This window comes from Gopherus evgoodei, chromosome 2 (genome assembly GCF_007399415.2).
Source record: "Gopherus evgoodei ecotype Sinaloan lineage chromosome 2, rGopEvg1_v1.p, whole genome shotgun sequence".
NCBI lineage: Eukaryota > Metazoa > Chordata > Testudines > Testudinidae > Gopherus > Gopherus evgoodei.
Window position 1 is genome coordinate 59,037,187 of NC_044323.1, and position 15,220 is coordinate 59,052,406.

A 15,220-nucleotide genomic window follows, 5' to 3' on the forward strand; every position below is an offset into this window, starting at 1 on the left:
CCCCCACAGATCAGAAAGTATCTTCTCCCATTATTTGGTCCTTTTGATCAAGTGCCAAACAAGTTATTTGAGCTTCTTAACCCTTTACAGGTAAAGTAAAGATTTTATGCTACCCTTAGCTGTATGTTTATGACAATGGCCGTAGCTTGTTCTCAGCAGTGATAATCCCCTCCAGAGTTTACAATCCAAATATTGCAGCATCCTGTAAATATATGAGAACAAGTAAAAAGTTTAAAAGATTAGAAATTGAAACCAACAGCTACTGGTTTGCTTTCATTGTCCCAATATAAGAGGAGTGAGGGGGAAGTAAGCAGAAGAGATAAATGGTAAAGAAAGTACATTAGACTTTTAAAAAACTTTCACTTTCAACAATCTTATCTGTTTCTATTTAAAAAAAGATCTCCTAACACCTGCATTAATATATAATTTCAGCATGACCGTATTTCTTTAAACCAGGCTACAGAAAAGCATGTAAGTTAGAAAATGAAATCACACACCAGAAATACCTATACATTTTGAAAACTTATAAATACAGACTACTAGGAAATGTCTGTGTGAGTTGATCTCCCATGGGGGTGATTGGGGTGCAGATCAGGAGCATAGGAGAAAGATTGCCTGTGGGACTGGACCTTAGATGTGATCACATCCCCTCTTCTATTAGCTGCTGCCTAGGGAGGAGGAGTGGCTAAATGCACTTGTCGGCTGTGGCTCAGAAGGAAAACCTCATCTGGATGCGGTACTCTGGAAGAGAACGGTGATCTCCTTCCACAGAAATAAAGAAAATCCCACCCTTGAGTCATCAGCTATTCTCTGGGGCGATAAGAGAAGAAGATAGACCTTGCTCAGCATGACCAAAGAAGGTAAATTATTCACACACTCTCGCTTTCTCATGCAGAGGCAAAGTCTGCAGCAGGTTAGCAAATCTTTAAGCTGCATGTTAATGAACCACGGTGTCAATTGGAGCTAGGCAAATGGTGGGTAAATGTTTTTTGAGAACTTTCACTAAATATTAATAGCTTTGGGAATTAGCCACATCCCTTTTTGCTCACTTTTCTGTGAACATTGGTGCAAATTAGTGGCTGTTCAGTCATTCCTCAGTGTTAGTCTGCAGCTGGTTGGAAAACATTTTCACAAAGCTCCACTTTGGTTTTTTTTCTATTTTTAATTTTCAAATGTTATTTTTGACCATCTGTAGCAATGGTGACTGTTCTTGTGCACATGCAAATAAGGATTTTCACTATTCAAACCAGAATAGTGCCTAGCTGTAAAATTTGTCATCCGGCCAGAGACCAGATATGATACTGTGCGGCTTAAGTAACCAATCACATATCTCAAATAATGAATAGCAAAGAGCTGGAGACAGGCTCGAAGTGGATCAATTTTGAACAACCTATATATTAACAGAAAGTGTTAGTCAAATAACTATGAGGAAAGAGTAACTTCTATTAAAAAAAATCCGTGTCTGTCTGCAGAGATGTCATTAACACCAAAAGATTGTCAATAAATACTCTGCTTTGTCCAGCTCTGGGCTGAGGGAAGTGCCAATGTATGAGTCAAGACCTATGAGAACTGTCTGAGCCTCAGTAAATCCCAGTGGCTAAGCTCAGTGCCACTGACCTTCACACCCGCATGAAGTGCCGGGCTCTTCTAATACCAATGTACTCCAAACAGTAGCTGATTCCTAGCAAGCTCTGTCAGAGTTGTCAGTGACTCATAACTTTTCTGTCTCAAGCATTAGGAAGAAAAGAATGTTGTCTAGCTAAGGGCTTGAAGTATTGGGTGAGTGGACTGGAGGCGTTGAGTTGTATCCATCACCACTTCCTAATCTTTGCTTTATTTTCTCCTTAGAAAAATATTCACAAATAAAATTGTCCATCTCTTCCCTTTTGCCAGCAGCCTTATTACTCCGGAACTTTACTGACTGCATTGAATTGCCACCATAATAAAGCTGCATCCTGCCCGCACTTTGGCATTTCAGTGATAACAGATTTCCAAGGGCCTGGAGGATTGGTGGGTAGCCGCAAGTCTGAAGCTGACTTCTCAATGGCTTAATAGAAAATAACTTCCTCCTTCTTTCCCCCGATTCCTATTGAAATCCTTGTTGGAATCTGTGGGTGTGATAGTGTTACTGCTGTTTGCTGTCTTCAAACCTCATGTGTTCGGGGACAACCTAAGGTTATCTGCAAGCTAGGTTCTGGCAGAAAGAAGCCCAAAGATTGCCAAGTCTGCTTACATCCCTGATGAAATATCACAGGGGCAGAAATCCTTCCCCAACTATGTTAAGGGCCCACAATTCCATGGGAGCTGCTTCAGTTGCTGAGGGGAAGTAGGATCAAAAACAGAACTCCAAAACCTGCCCCTCTACCTTGTTTCTGTTTGGCCTGCAAATGGGTGACGGCAGGCATCACGTGAACATGATTAAGAATTGCAGGAAGAGTCACTTTCTTCTTACAATGTGCAAGGAACTATATTAGAAATACAAACAACACTGTCCTTGAAGTCGTTCTGTCTCCCACTGTGCTTAGAACCTTCCCCAGCCCTTTCCTGCCTTGCCTCCTGCTGCAATTTCAAAGAAATGTACATGTACCCTCACAGTAGGGGAGAGCTGAAGGCAAGGAAAACTGCCAAAGTTGCCAACTGGCAGTAAGGCCCAAATCCTCCAAGGCATTTAAACACTCAGCTTCTACTGATTTCAAAGGAAGTTAGGAGCCTAAATATTTTTTGAGGATCTGGGCCTAAGTTTCTATGGCTACTCTCATGGCACAGTGAAGAAGTTGGTGACTCTTTCAAAACCTGTCACATGTGTGTCTCTTCTCCTGGTGAAGCTGGCTGCAAGAGCGTCCTGTGATGAACTATCAAGCTGCACAGGAGTCAGCAGGGGATAAAAGGCTGATGCCACAAGGTGGCGGGTAGCTTAAAGGTGTTGGTGTTAAAGCACCAGAAGAGATGAAGAGCTGAGCTCTCAGGGAAATGTTGGAGCCCAATCGTAGGAGGAGGAGGGGTAATCACATTTCTATGCCTTGGAATACAGCTTCGCCTGATGTAGGGAGCCTGTTGTGGGATTGCAAGAGTCAATTTGACCTTGGTGTTGTGAACAGGGTCAAATGCTAATGTAAGAAATGATCACAAGGGAAATGGGGATGGACAGCATCATGAGGCTCCTCTCTCTTCCAAAATGTTCTGCAGAGATTGTTTTGAGGAGAAGGTGCTTTGATAAGAATGTGACACACGCTCCCAGTTACTAATCAAACTGCCATCATTTTTTTTGGAAGTGCTATTAATAAAAAGGCCATTCCATTTTATGACTCTCTTCATCATCAGATGATGGCAACATTTTAGGATCCTAATTTGGGGGGAGAAATATGCTTATATTTTCAGACAAGCATCTTTCTCCTATGAAAACTGTCTGAGTAGAGCTTTTTTCCAAAGTCAGTACTTAAACACATCATAGCCATCCTCTTCAAGTCTCTGTTAAATGGAAAATTGATTTGGATGATGCATACCCCAAGATCTATATTGTTTTTTTAGCATCCATGAAAGGTGTTTCCCATAAAAGAAATTCACCATCCTAGAGATTAGGAACACTCAGAGTGAGGAAGACAGAAAAAGCTTTCATACAAACCCAGAGCCTCCGCTTTCAAATCTTGGTGTTTTGCCAGATTGTCAATTAGACATTGTGGGACCAAATATCTCAGTTGCAAACAGAAAAGCTAATGCTAACAGAGAAATCCGCTATGCATATTGATGGGAGAGGTCCCAGTGTCTTGTAAAGCTGTTTGAGTCAAGCGTACTGGTCTTGTATGTGGTGTGAGAATTGCTTGAAAAAGCAAAACAGTTACCCCAAGGAAAAGGGTAAAAAGGCAAAAAATCTTTCATATACCTTAGTCATACAGTGTGTATCTATATGTGTGCCCATAAGATGGAGGCACTGGTTACAGCTCCGTAGTTAAGGTTGAGCTGTTTTTTACTTACTTAATTCTTGCTCTACATGTGAAGAAAACACTATCTTCCCCAACACTACAGCACTTACTCTGAATATAGCACGAATTTTATGAGAACTTATAAGTAAATCTATTAACCAATTTAAATTTAAAAAGTTAAACAGGCCCTTTTATTCAAGACCTGTTTTGTTCCAGATGATCTTAACTAAGTTATTATCTAGCTACATAAAAATTGGCAGGGGCTGAACCTTGAGCTGATCTGGTGTAAGGACAGTTAGGGACTTAGGGTATTTTTTGAAGAGTCTTTAAGTGATTAATGATTACTTTTTCTCACTAATCTTCATCACTGAAGTTTTTTCTTCAGCAGAGGGTAAAGAATAATGTTCTCTTTCAGAGAAACTTGCCAAAAACTGCCCACTTTCAAAATGGCAGCCAGCTCCTATTGTTTTTCAATGGGACTGAGACTACTGCCTTTCTTTATTAAAGGTGGCCAACACCTCCTTTCATCTGCTCCTTATGTTTCTTCTCTCTGCAAGTAAATGGATCGCTATGTTCCAGGAACGCTGACGTCTCCACTCCTACTCGGAGCAATGGTAAACAGTGACCGTCTTAACTGGGGAGACCTGTGGAGAATAATACAAGAAATAACCATTAAACCAATAACCTAAAATTTCTTTGTAAAACCTACTTAATGCACCTTATCCAATCAACACGGAGAATAGGTGTGGGAAAGGGGAGAGGGTGGAGAGTCTGCATGATACTATCGTGGGGAATAATGGAGGACTGGGGAAAGTCTCCATGTGTGTGTAATGTGGCGCACAGGAGAGATGGGGTTGAATTAGCAACTTCTGTATCAAACCACATTGCCACAGAACAAAGTAACACAATTTTGTAAAGCAGTTTAATTGCTCTACATATTGTGTCTGTGTGAAAAATCCCTCATAACAGTGAATCTCTAGGTATTGCTGTTACAAATTAGTAATCCTAGAATGTATTATGAAATGTCGAAAGTTTATATTGTGATTGACCATTGAACCTGACGTCTGCTTCATAGGTAATGACATGACTCATTAGGTGCACATAAGAGTCTCACTGTACTGGTTGATCTTAAAATAGTTAAGGACAGTTCTGAAGCGTTTGTGGATGAGAAATATGCTGGTGGAGGTAACCCTGCTAGCTAAGGGCACATCAGGTCAGTATGTTTGTTTTGTGTCATTTGTGGGCCAAATTCATCCCTAGTACAAGTAAATTGACTGCTCTAGAATTTATAGCAGGGAAGAATTTTGCCCAGTAAGCTTAAAGAACATTCGGTTGGGGACTTACAGGTTCTCTTTATTTTTACCTCCCTGGTGCAGAACTCAAATCTTGCTGATGTACAAAAGAGTTTAAGTACCAATTACTCTGTGTCAGATCATGCTGTGTATGATGTTAATGATAAACGTTACCCTTTCAGGTACTGTTGGTTTGGTGAAATAAGCTTAAATGACCTGAAATGTGTCTGAGGCTGGAAGGTGCTTGAGTCAATTATTCTCTAAATCACTTCACCAATTCCTTCTCATCCAAAATAAGTTATGTCATCTACATTTTTTTAAAATCCTTTTTTAAAAAGTATTAAAACTCGAGACAAGTTGAGTGAGGTAATATCTTTTATTGGACCAATAATATCAGGGTCTCTAATATCCTGGGACCAATATGGCTACAACAAAATTGCAAACAACATGTTGACACTAATATATTTATTGAATAACCTGCTCATAAAGCAAGATCGTTCCTAAAACCTAGGGAGGTTGTCGAATCCCTGTCACTGGAGATTTTTAAGAACTGGTTAGACAAACACATGAGGGATGCTCTAGGTAACCTGGTCCTGCCTTGGCATGGGAAGAGTGGTTAGATGACCTCTCGAGGTCCCTTTCAGCCTTACATTTCTATGATTCTACCATTTATGCTGGCCATTTTCGAAGGGGCACAATTTTATTGAAAGTTTTTTTTAGAAACCTCAAGTTCGTAGGAGTTGTGTATGTTTATGTCAATGAGAGCAGGATTGGGCCCTAAATGAAAAAAATTAAACAAATTCAGTATTTGCTTGTTAACTACAATGCACAATTGTTTGTTATTAATAGATTTAGGAGTATAGGAATTGCCATACTAGATACGGTCCAGCTATTCCAATATCCTGGCTCTGACAGTGACCAGTGTCAGATTCTAGGAAGGTGTAAAAAACCCCATATTGGAAGATTCTTTCTAAACCTTATTATTCAGAGGCTGGCTCGTGTCCTAACCTAAGAGAATTTGAGCCTGACTGAATATGCATTGAAGTCAATGGAATGAGTCCCACTGATTTCAATGGGCATTTGATTGGGAACTATGTGTGGTCTAATTTTAAAAAAAAAATCCCATCTAATGTAACTGTTGATGGTCTCACTATCCATATAAAGGTCTAATCATTTTTTTTCAAGACTAAGGTCTTGGCCAAAGTGATGTTTAATGACAATGAATTCCACAGATTAATTATATTGAATTGAAATGAAATATTTCAGTTTTTATATGTGCTGCCTTACAACTTAATCAAATGTCTCGTGTTCTCATTTTATGAAAGAAGGTAAACAGGAGTATCAGATGTAACTTTTCTGTAACATTCATTATTTTGTATGTCTCTATGATGTCCCCTCTGACTGACCTCATTACCTGTCTCTGAACTCCATCTATTTCTATTTCTAGTATGTCCCTTTTTTTAGATTTTTGGCTACACGTAAAGCCCCTTCAGATGGGAGAGAATAAGGAGCCCAATTGCTTAGCAGGGATTTCATGTACTGTATTGTACTAGCATTGTATAGATGGCACTGAATTCCTATTGGCTACCAGGGTCAATTTACACTGCAGAAAACAACCCTGTGGCAGTGAGTGAGTCTCAATTGATTCAAGCTTGTGCAATGGGGCTACAAATAGCAGTGTAGACTTCCCCGCTCCAGCTGGAGCCCGGGTTCTGAAACCTAGTGGGATGGGGCAAGTGTCTCTGGCTCTGAGAGACACCCCCTTCACTGGGTTTCAGCACCCAGGCTCCAGCCCAAGCGGGAAAGTCCACCCTGTTATTTGTAGCCCCATTGTGAGAGCCTGAGTCAGGTGGCCCGAACCCCGAGACTCCCTGCTACAGGGTTGTCTTTGCAGTGTAGCTGTACCCCTAGGCTCGGAGAGGCCCTATGTTTGAATGCTCAGGAGCTGTCATCAGGAAGATGAGCTCAGCTCTGAAACTTACTTTCTCCATTTGTGCAAAAGAGCCTGAGTTTGTTAAATCAGGGCATGGCACCATGCCCATCTACTTATGGTTTTGCCTAAAGTGTATTATTCCTGCTTTGATGCCTAAAGTGTATTTTTCCTTAATTAACATTTGTTATGCTAATTTTTGATGGATGCACTGAAAAATAGTAAATAAATACAATAAAAGGAAATATGTAAAAGAGTAATTAAAAATGATATTCTTGGAAGTATTATATCAGAGCAGAGAAATAATTACCAGGAAAACAATAGGATCATACATTAAAACAGTCCATGATAAAAGACAGGAAGTTGGTTCCAGCTGAACTAATATTTCTGTTGAAATTTGCTATTCACTGTTCATCTTCTGTACACCCTTGAGCTATTTCGGATGCTGCCCAGTAAAACCCTCTGAAGCTACATGCTCCACTGCAGTTTATGAACTGAGAGTGAGATTTCTTATTCTTTTAGCACATCAGTGCAAAAGAATTGTTTCTGTTTATAAAGCATGCTGTGATTTTTTTTGTAAGTATGTGGTATTGGATAACTTGTTTCATATTTTCCCTTGCTGAGTGAAGACTAAAGCAAGAGGCATCTCTAAAATAGGGTACCTGGTACCATGCTTCTAATTTCCTCCATGTGGGACTTTATAAAAAGAAATGGATCTCAATTTGACACAATTGACATACTGTGCAGGTGATTATACCAGACATGGTCCCTAAAACAACTTTGAAGCACATTTTTATGCTCCTAATAAGTGTCAGATTAATAGGCCTTTGTTTTCGTATTATGAGATTGAGAACTTCTGTTTTCCTTATCCATCTTCTCTATACCATTCATTATTCTAATACTTTTATCATGGCCTCTCTTATTTATCGCCTTCCTCAGGAAAGAATACCAACCTTTTCAGTCTCTCTTCATAGGTAAGCTTTTTTTCCTCATAATTTGTCATCTTTCTCAGTGTGAACTTGGAATAGTGTCATAGAGCAGTGATTCTCAAACTTTTCTGCTGGTGATCTCATTCACATAGCTCGCCTCTGAGTGTAACCCCCCCGATTATGAATTGAAAACACTTTTATATATATTTAACACTATTATAAATGCTGAGGCAAAGCGGGGTTTGGGATGGAAGCTGACAGCTCGCGACCCCCCACATAATAACCTCATGACCCCTGAGGAATCCCAACCCCCAGTTTGAGAACTCCTGTCATAGAGCAAGTATACTCCATGCACTGTACTTGTGTCTGTAATATTTGACATGTCCGAAGCTATTGTGTCTTCTGCTTCCTTTGACTCTCATAGCTGCTTATTTAATCGAAGGGAGCAAGACAACTCATTCAATAGGGTAACTAGAAAAAAAGTGGTAATATTGGAGAAAACACATGTAACCATGCCTCTGTGGGTCATTACTGAGAATACCAAATTGAGGACAAACTGCTGAGAAATAGGGTGGACGCACCCCAAAACTGGAGGTTATTCTCCCATGAGATATACTAAACCAGCATCAAAAGTAAACTTCTGTTTCACCACACTGGCTAACAAGAAGCCATAAAAGCAGTTTCCTTAGACATACCAGACCTTCTATCACCACTGAAAACACTCGACTTAGAGATGAATGGTTCTTTAAAACCAGTCTCCTCAAATAAAAGGTTCTTCTGATCTCACAGGACCAGCCACACACCCAGGTCAATATACAACTCAGAGCTTACCCAAAAATCATGCTGATGCCAATCCTTTAGTATCTAAAATCTAAAGGTTTATTTATAAAAAGAAAGAAAGATGAGAGTTAAAATTGGTTAAAGGAGTCAAATATATACAATAAATGCAAAGTTCTTGGTTAGGGTGACCAGGTGTTCAGTTTTTGACTGGAACACCTGATTGAAAAGAGATCATGTCTGCTCTGGTCAGCACCGCCAACTGAGCCATTAAAAGTCCAGTCAGCTGTGCTGTGGCACTAATGCAGGCTGGTCCCTACCTGTCCTGGGGCACGTTGCTTCTTCCCTCTCCCCTCCTCTCCGCCTCCACTCCCACCTATGAACTGGACCTGCTGGCTGCTTCTAGGGTGCAGCACAGACCCAGAACAGGCAGGCAGCCTGCCTTAGCCCCCCCTGCACCGCTGAATGGAAGCCGCCCGAGGTAACCCTGCACCCCAGCCCCACGCTCCTGCCCCAGCCTTGAGCCCATAGTCCAGAATTTTGAGCAGAAAAGAGGCTGGAGCAGGAAAGAGGCAAAACTAGGATGTTTCCAGGCCTTTTATATCTTCTGCCAGATCTGAGAGTACAGCACCTGATAGACTCTGGTCTCCCCCAAAAACCTTCCCTGAGGGTCCCAAGACCCAACTTCCTTGAGTATCACAACAAAGGGAAATAAACCATTCCCTTCCCCCTCCCTTCTTCCTTCCAGCTCCTTCCCGCCCTGGGAACACTAGGAGATACCGTGAATCAATTCCTTGAAACACAACACAGAGAGATCAAGTTTCTCTCTCCCCTTCACCCGGAGGCAATACAAATTTACCTTTCCCTTCTTGCTTCCCACCAATTCCCTGGTATATACAGACTCAATTTCTTAGAGCCTTAATTAGGAGAGAAAAATCAACAGGTCCTAAAAGCAAAACTTTTAATAAAAAAGAAAGAAAAAAAGTAAAAGGTTTATCTCTGCACTTTAGATGGTAAACAGTTACAGGGTCTTTCAACTTATAAACAATAGAAAGAAACTTTCTCCAGCAGAAACACAATTTAAGCTACTTCCAGCAAGTACACATATGCAAATAAGAGAACAAATTAAAAGGCTATAACCGCCTTTTTTCTTACTCACAATTCTGAATAGATAAGAGACTGTAGCAGGGACATTGGCAGAAACCTGGTTGCACCTCTAGTCCCGTCCAGGACCCAGAGAGAACAAAGCCAAACCCAAACCCCACAAACAAAGGCTTCCCTCCACGAGATTTGAAAGTATCTTGTCTCCTTATTGGCCCTCTGGTCAGGTGTTTCCAGGTCACTGTTTGTTAATCCTTTATGGGTGAAAGAGACATTAACCCTTAGCTATCTGTTTATAACACCCCAGCCCCACGCTCCTGCCCCAGCCCTGAGCCCATAGTCCAGAAGTTTGAGCAGAAAAGAGGCTGGAGCAGGAAAGAGGCAAAACTGAGATGTTTCCAGGCCTTTTATATCTTCTGCCATGTGGAGGGAACCCCATTATTCTTACTGTAGAAATTTACAGTAGCAAGATGGTGTTTCGAGTCGCATGTCCATGCATGATTTCGCCTAGTCACAGAAGTCCATTAAGAGTAGATAGGTGTCTTCAATTTTAAGTTAAGTGTACTGTAATGGGCCATTCTATTTGAATAGTTCCTTCAAGATGTGCAGGCTAAATACCTTGTGGGTGCTATCCCAGGAGCAAACATTTGAAATACAGGTATAGAGCCAATACTCATAACTTCAAATACAAAAATGATACATGCATACAAATAGCATAATCATCTTCAGCAAATCATAACCTTTCCGTAGACATCTTACGTATCATATTTTGTACAAGTTTTGTTGCAAATATATAACAGTGGTTTCAGCAATGATCTATGTGGTCATATTTTAATCAGATGATGTCACAAAAGGTTAATTCTGTTTTTAATAAATTTTAAACAAGATTCAATGGACAAGCTAATAATATATCTAATATAAAGTTGTTATATTTGAGATTTCTCATCAGTGTCACCTAAACAAAGTGTGTCCAATATTGGATTTCGTGGTGAGTAATGATATTAACAGCACGGCATTTTATTTTAGAATAAACAACCTATCCACATAATTATGGAAGACATTGACTTAGAAATTGCTGGACAGGCACCAAAGTATTCTACTAATGTGGATGTAGATGACAGGTAAGTGTTTGGGTCTCACCTCTTGTCTATATTTGGCTTTGGATCTTGTTTGGGTTGTCTTTTTTCTTGTTGTTTTTCAATAGCTCAGTGAGGCAAACTGTCTCAAACAACCTTAGTATAACTTTCAGAATGAAGCAGGTGTCGTAGCTGGCTTAAAGCTCCTTATATTGATGAGTGCAGCAGCCACCCTTCATTCAGGGTAAGAATCAATAGTGCTCTAAAAAGATGTGCTCATGCTCACCCAATGCCACTCAGGAATTTGAGCTATATAGGCAGAATGCTAGGCTAGGCATCCTTTGGCTAAGGCGGTGTGTTAATGAGAGAGAAGCAGGAGATAGAGGACTAGTCTACACTGAACATTTACATCAGCATAGCTATGTCTCTAGGGGGTGGGAGGTGAAAACCTACACTCCTGAAAGACCAACCTAACCCTCAGTGCTAGGTCAACAGAAGAATTCTTCCATTGACCTAGCTACTGCCTCTCATGGAGGAGGTGAATTAACTCGAGTGCCAGGAGAACTCCTTCCACCACCATAGTGAATGTCTACACTGAAGTGCTGCAGTGCTGAAGCAGTACTACTGTAGCATTTTAAGTGTAGACATACTCAGAGACGAGCAGACAGAGACAAGGAGAGACAGAGAAAGCTTGAACAAGCATAGGGTGTCCAGAGTGTGATCCAGGAAGAAGCCAAGAGCAGGGCCTTCTGGGTCTGGAGAAGCTGGCTGAAGAGGCTTGAAGCAGTAAGCAAAGAACTAACTCCTATTGTTTGATTCCTCCAGTATTCAGGGAAAACAGGACATTCCTTGTAAATAAACAAACTTGCTTCAAAGAAAACCTCTGATTTTACCATCAGTTTTCCCTCCTAATTCGAACAACTTGTAACACCCAGAATTTGGCTAAGCTTTCAGGTCAAGAAGGGTAATGCACATATAGAAACCAGCTAATGAGCCTTATTTTCTTCTCACAAAGGTTTTCTACTGGTGTAACTCCACTGACTTCCATGGAATTACTCCTGATTTACATCAGTTTTAAGTGAGTCTGGGTTCAGGCCCACTGGCTTCAGAGTGGATTTCATCTTTAATTCTCAAAGTTTTGTGTCATGTGCCCAGCAATGGATTGAATTTCTTGTTCTTTACAAAAGTGTTTGTTTCTATTTTAAGTAAACTTGTGCTAATCTGAGCCCCTGGGGACTGCTGCTGTTGGAATGGTTTTCCAAGTGTTCCACCTACACAGCCATTTTCTCTAATTTCTCATCTCAGAGGAGCTGTGCAGGCTTTTTATTGATTTCCTAATAATGTATAAAAAGATATTCAATATGCTGCTTTGCTTTTGGCATGCATTCCAGTCTGGCAGCACATCTAAAAAGGGCAAGTGTCACAAGATGGCTCAGAGAGATATAAATTACAGCTCCCTATCCCCCTGTAGCTCCCTAGTCCCAAAAGGGATGTTCACCCTGAAGGAAGGTGTTGCCACCACCTATGCTTCTGTAGGGTTTGTTGAGGGTAGTCAGCTTTAAATGGCATAGAAGCCCCGTTGAGGTTGAATCAGCACATCCTGGCAACCCATGGCTATGCGCCATCCCCAACTAATATCACCAACTTGTGGGTTGTGATGGTACCCGGTAGCCTCCTCGGGGCTGCAGTTTTGGGATGAATGTTACATCATTTCTAACAAAGGTTGGCAGGGTCATTGTCTATGCCAGCACTGGGTTGAAGCTGGGCCACAAACTGTGGTCATTTTGACTGTATCTTACATCTTTCCTCTATGCAGTTAAAAAAATAAAAAACTTTGAAAATTAAAAGGTCACCAACGATAACAATTTAAGAGAAGCAGCACAGAATTCGGTCACCTTTTGTACCCTTTCAATTCTAGGCTGCTGTGTGAGGTGGAGAGGCCCCAGGAGTAACTCAGCCCTGAGAGTCTATCTATATTACAAAAATCTTTACAGGCTGCCCTGTGGCCCACAGCACTGTAGACTGTAGCCCCATCCCTGACATGCCCTTCTCACTGCCAGCTGGAGCCCAGCCAGCCTCTTCCTAAGGAGGGGGCCAAGTGGCAGGGTCACTACAAAAAATGCATGGGGCTAAAAGTCTATAATACTCTGTATAATACATGTACAGATAAAGTCTATACATGCCAGGTTGCTGCACACTGACCTATGGAACTAGCTAATCAAGAGCTGCACAATTCTGTGCATATGCTGCATTCCCAATTTCCTCATCACCAGGATCCCACTTCACACATGCATTGCATTCTGAGGGGTGTGTATGTATGGGGCTTCCCCCACCCCTTTGCATTGTCATGCAGCACATGTATATCTTCCCCAAACTGCTATCTCTCCTTCTGGAGTGGGCCTAGAAGTGGAAGGGATGGAGGAGGCAGAGTGAGGAGACGGCATCTTGAGGTTTTGGAAAGCAGGGAGCTGGGTCCAGAGGTCACAGAGGCCGGTGTCCCAGGAGGGATCCCTCATCCCTGCTCCAGCTCATGCTGGTCACTGACAGCTTCAATAGCTGTTTCTTCCCCATCTTCAAGGACCTGCCCTGGGTGAGAGAGACTGGCTGGTATCTCTGCCCCCTCTCTTTCCCTCCCACCAGAGAGACTGGAAGGGCTGTCACTTTAAAAGAAACAGCTACTAAGGTTTGGGCCTTAATTTCTTGTCTTTTCCCAGCAAATCAAGTTACATTTTTATTTCCTATTACTAACCCAGCTTTGGAGAAGAAACATCTTATGTTACCCGTGCAAAAAAAAAAAAAGAAACAAAACAATAGTAATGTTTTTACTATCCTAGTTGCATAATTTTCTTCTTTACATAGATTTGCATCCCTTCTTCCCCAAAACACAAAACTGTGTGTCTCCCAAAGATAATACAGAATTGCTGGGGTTGGAATTAATTTAGGTGAGGAGATATACAGGTGGGTCTTCCTCCCACCCCCGCCTCTTCCCCTCTAGTCACATAAATATTCCCACTGGAATCAATAGAATTACTCAACATGAGTAAAGAGAGACAAGGTAGGTGAGAGATCCTCTTTTAGTGGACCGGCTTCTACTGGTGGAAAGGACAAGACTGAGCTATCCACCAACAGAAGTTGGTCCACTAAAAGATATTACCCTGTCTACGGTGTGTCTCTTATATCCTGGGACCAACACAGCTACACCAACACTGCAAACATCACACAAATAGAAACTACTGATGTGGATAAGAGCCCTATAGTCCTGATACTGACACCGCCTCCATATGGATATAGGGATTCAGCCACATGGAGCACTTGCAGGATCATGACTTTAATCTGTGTAGCCTACTTACTACATCCTTTTTTTCTTTTTCAGTTTTTGTTTTTTATGTTTTACTTTAAGATTCCATTAAGGTTCAGTGGTTTAACAGTATTACCACGTCTGCCAGAACAGCCCGAGTTCAAATGGTATTAGAGCCAACACAAATGGTCTGGTGGTTACAGCACTACTTTATGACTCAAGAGACGTGGGTTCAATTTCCTGCATTGCTCTAGGCTTCCTGTATGACCTTGGGCAAGTCACCTAATGTGAACCCCTGAATGTATTGAAGTCAATGGTGGAATCCTGAGAGTTTTGTCATTAATCTTTCTGTCTTTCATCCCCCATCTGCAAAACAGGGATTATAGTACTTCCTTACCACACAAGGGTGTTGTGAGTGTAAGTACTCTTAAAATATTGTGATGCACTCAGATCCTATGGCAATGGGGGCTATGTAAGTACACGAGATAGCTAGGAAGTCAGGGCCACCCCAACACTGGGCTCCCCCTCCCCAAACATGACCTCCTCATTCACCACAGCAATCCCCATTTACACTTGCGGTGGGGATCAAACTGTTTCTCCTATTTTTATTTCACTTTAATATAAATCTCACCCCCCCCTCATCCCCCGCAACCCCATCTTTAGTGCTCCAAATGCACTTGGAAGGCATAGGGACTAAACCTCAAACCTTGAAAGGGATGGGGATCTAGTAAAAAGGGTTCAGGCAGAGGAGCAGGTGTGCGGGTGCTTGGGGGGTCTACACAGGTAGAGAAGCAGGATATGACGTACTCGTGGAGGAGGGTGGAGGAGGAGAGAGGGTATCAGGAGGGTTGCGGGAGAAGAGGTGCAGGGGGAAGGGGAGGGGGAGGAGGAGAAGGC

At 41.7% G+C, this 15,220-nt stretch overlaps 1 protein-coding gene across 2 annotated transcripts in view; it reads left to right on the forward strand.

Annotated features, from left to right (window-relative positions):
* The first annotated feature begins 716 nt into the window (after positions 1-716).
* LOC115645715 (ATP-binding cassette sub-family B member 5-like) overlaps positions 717-15,220 on the forward strand; it is a 72,054-nt gene continuing 57,550 nt past the window's right edge. The window contains exons 1-3 of one of the 2 annotated variants that reach the window (XM_030550731.1): positions 717-860; positions 8,082-8,116; positions 10,976-11,070. In XM_030550731.1, coding sequence (XP_030406591.1) covers positions 11,000-11,070 — 71 coding nt within the window. In that variant the 5' untranslated portion in view covers positions 717-860; positions 8,082-8,116; positions 10,976-10,999. The remainder of the gene's footprint in view (positions 861-8,081; positions 8,117-10,975; positions 11,071-15,220) is intronic. The other variant, XM_030550730.1, reaches the window with a different exon arrangement.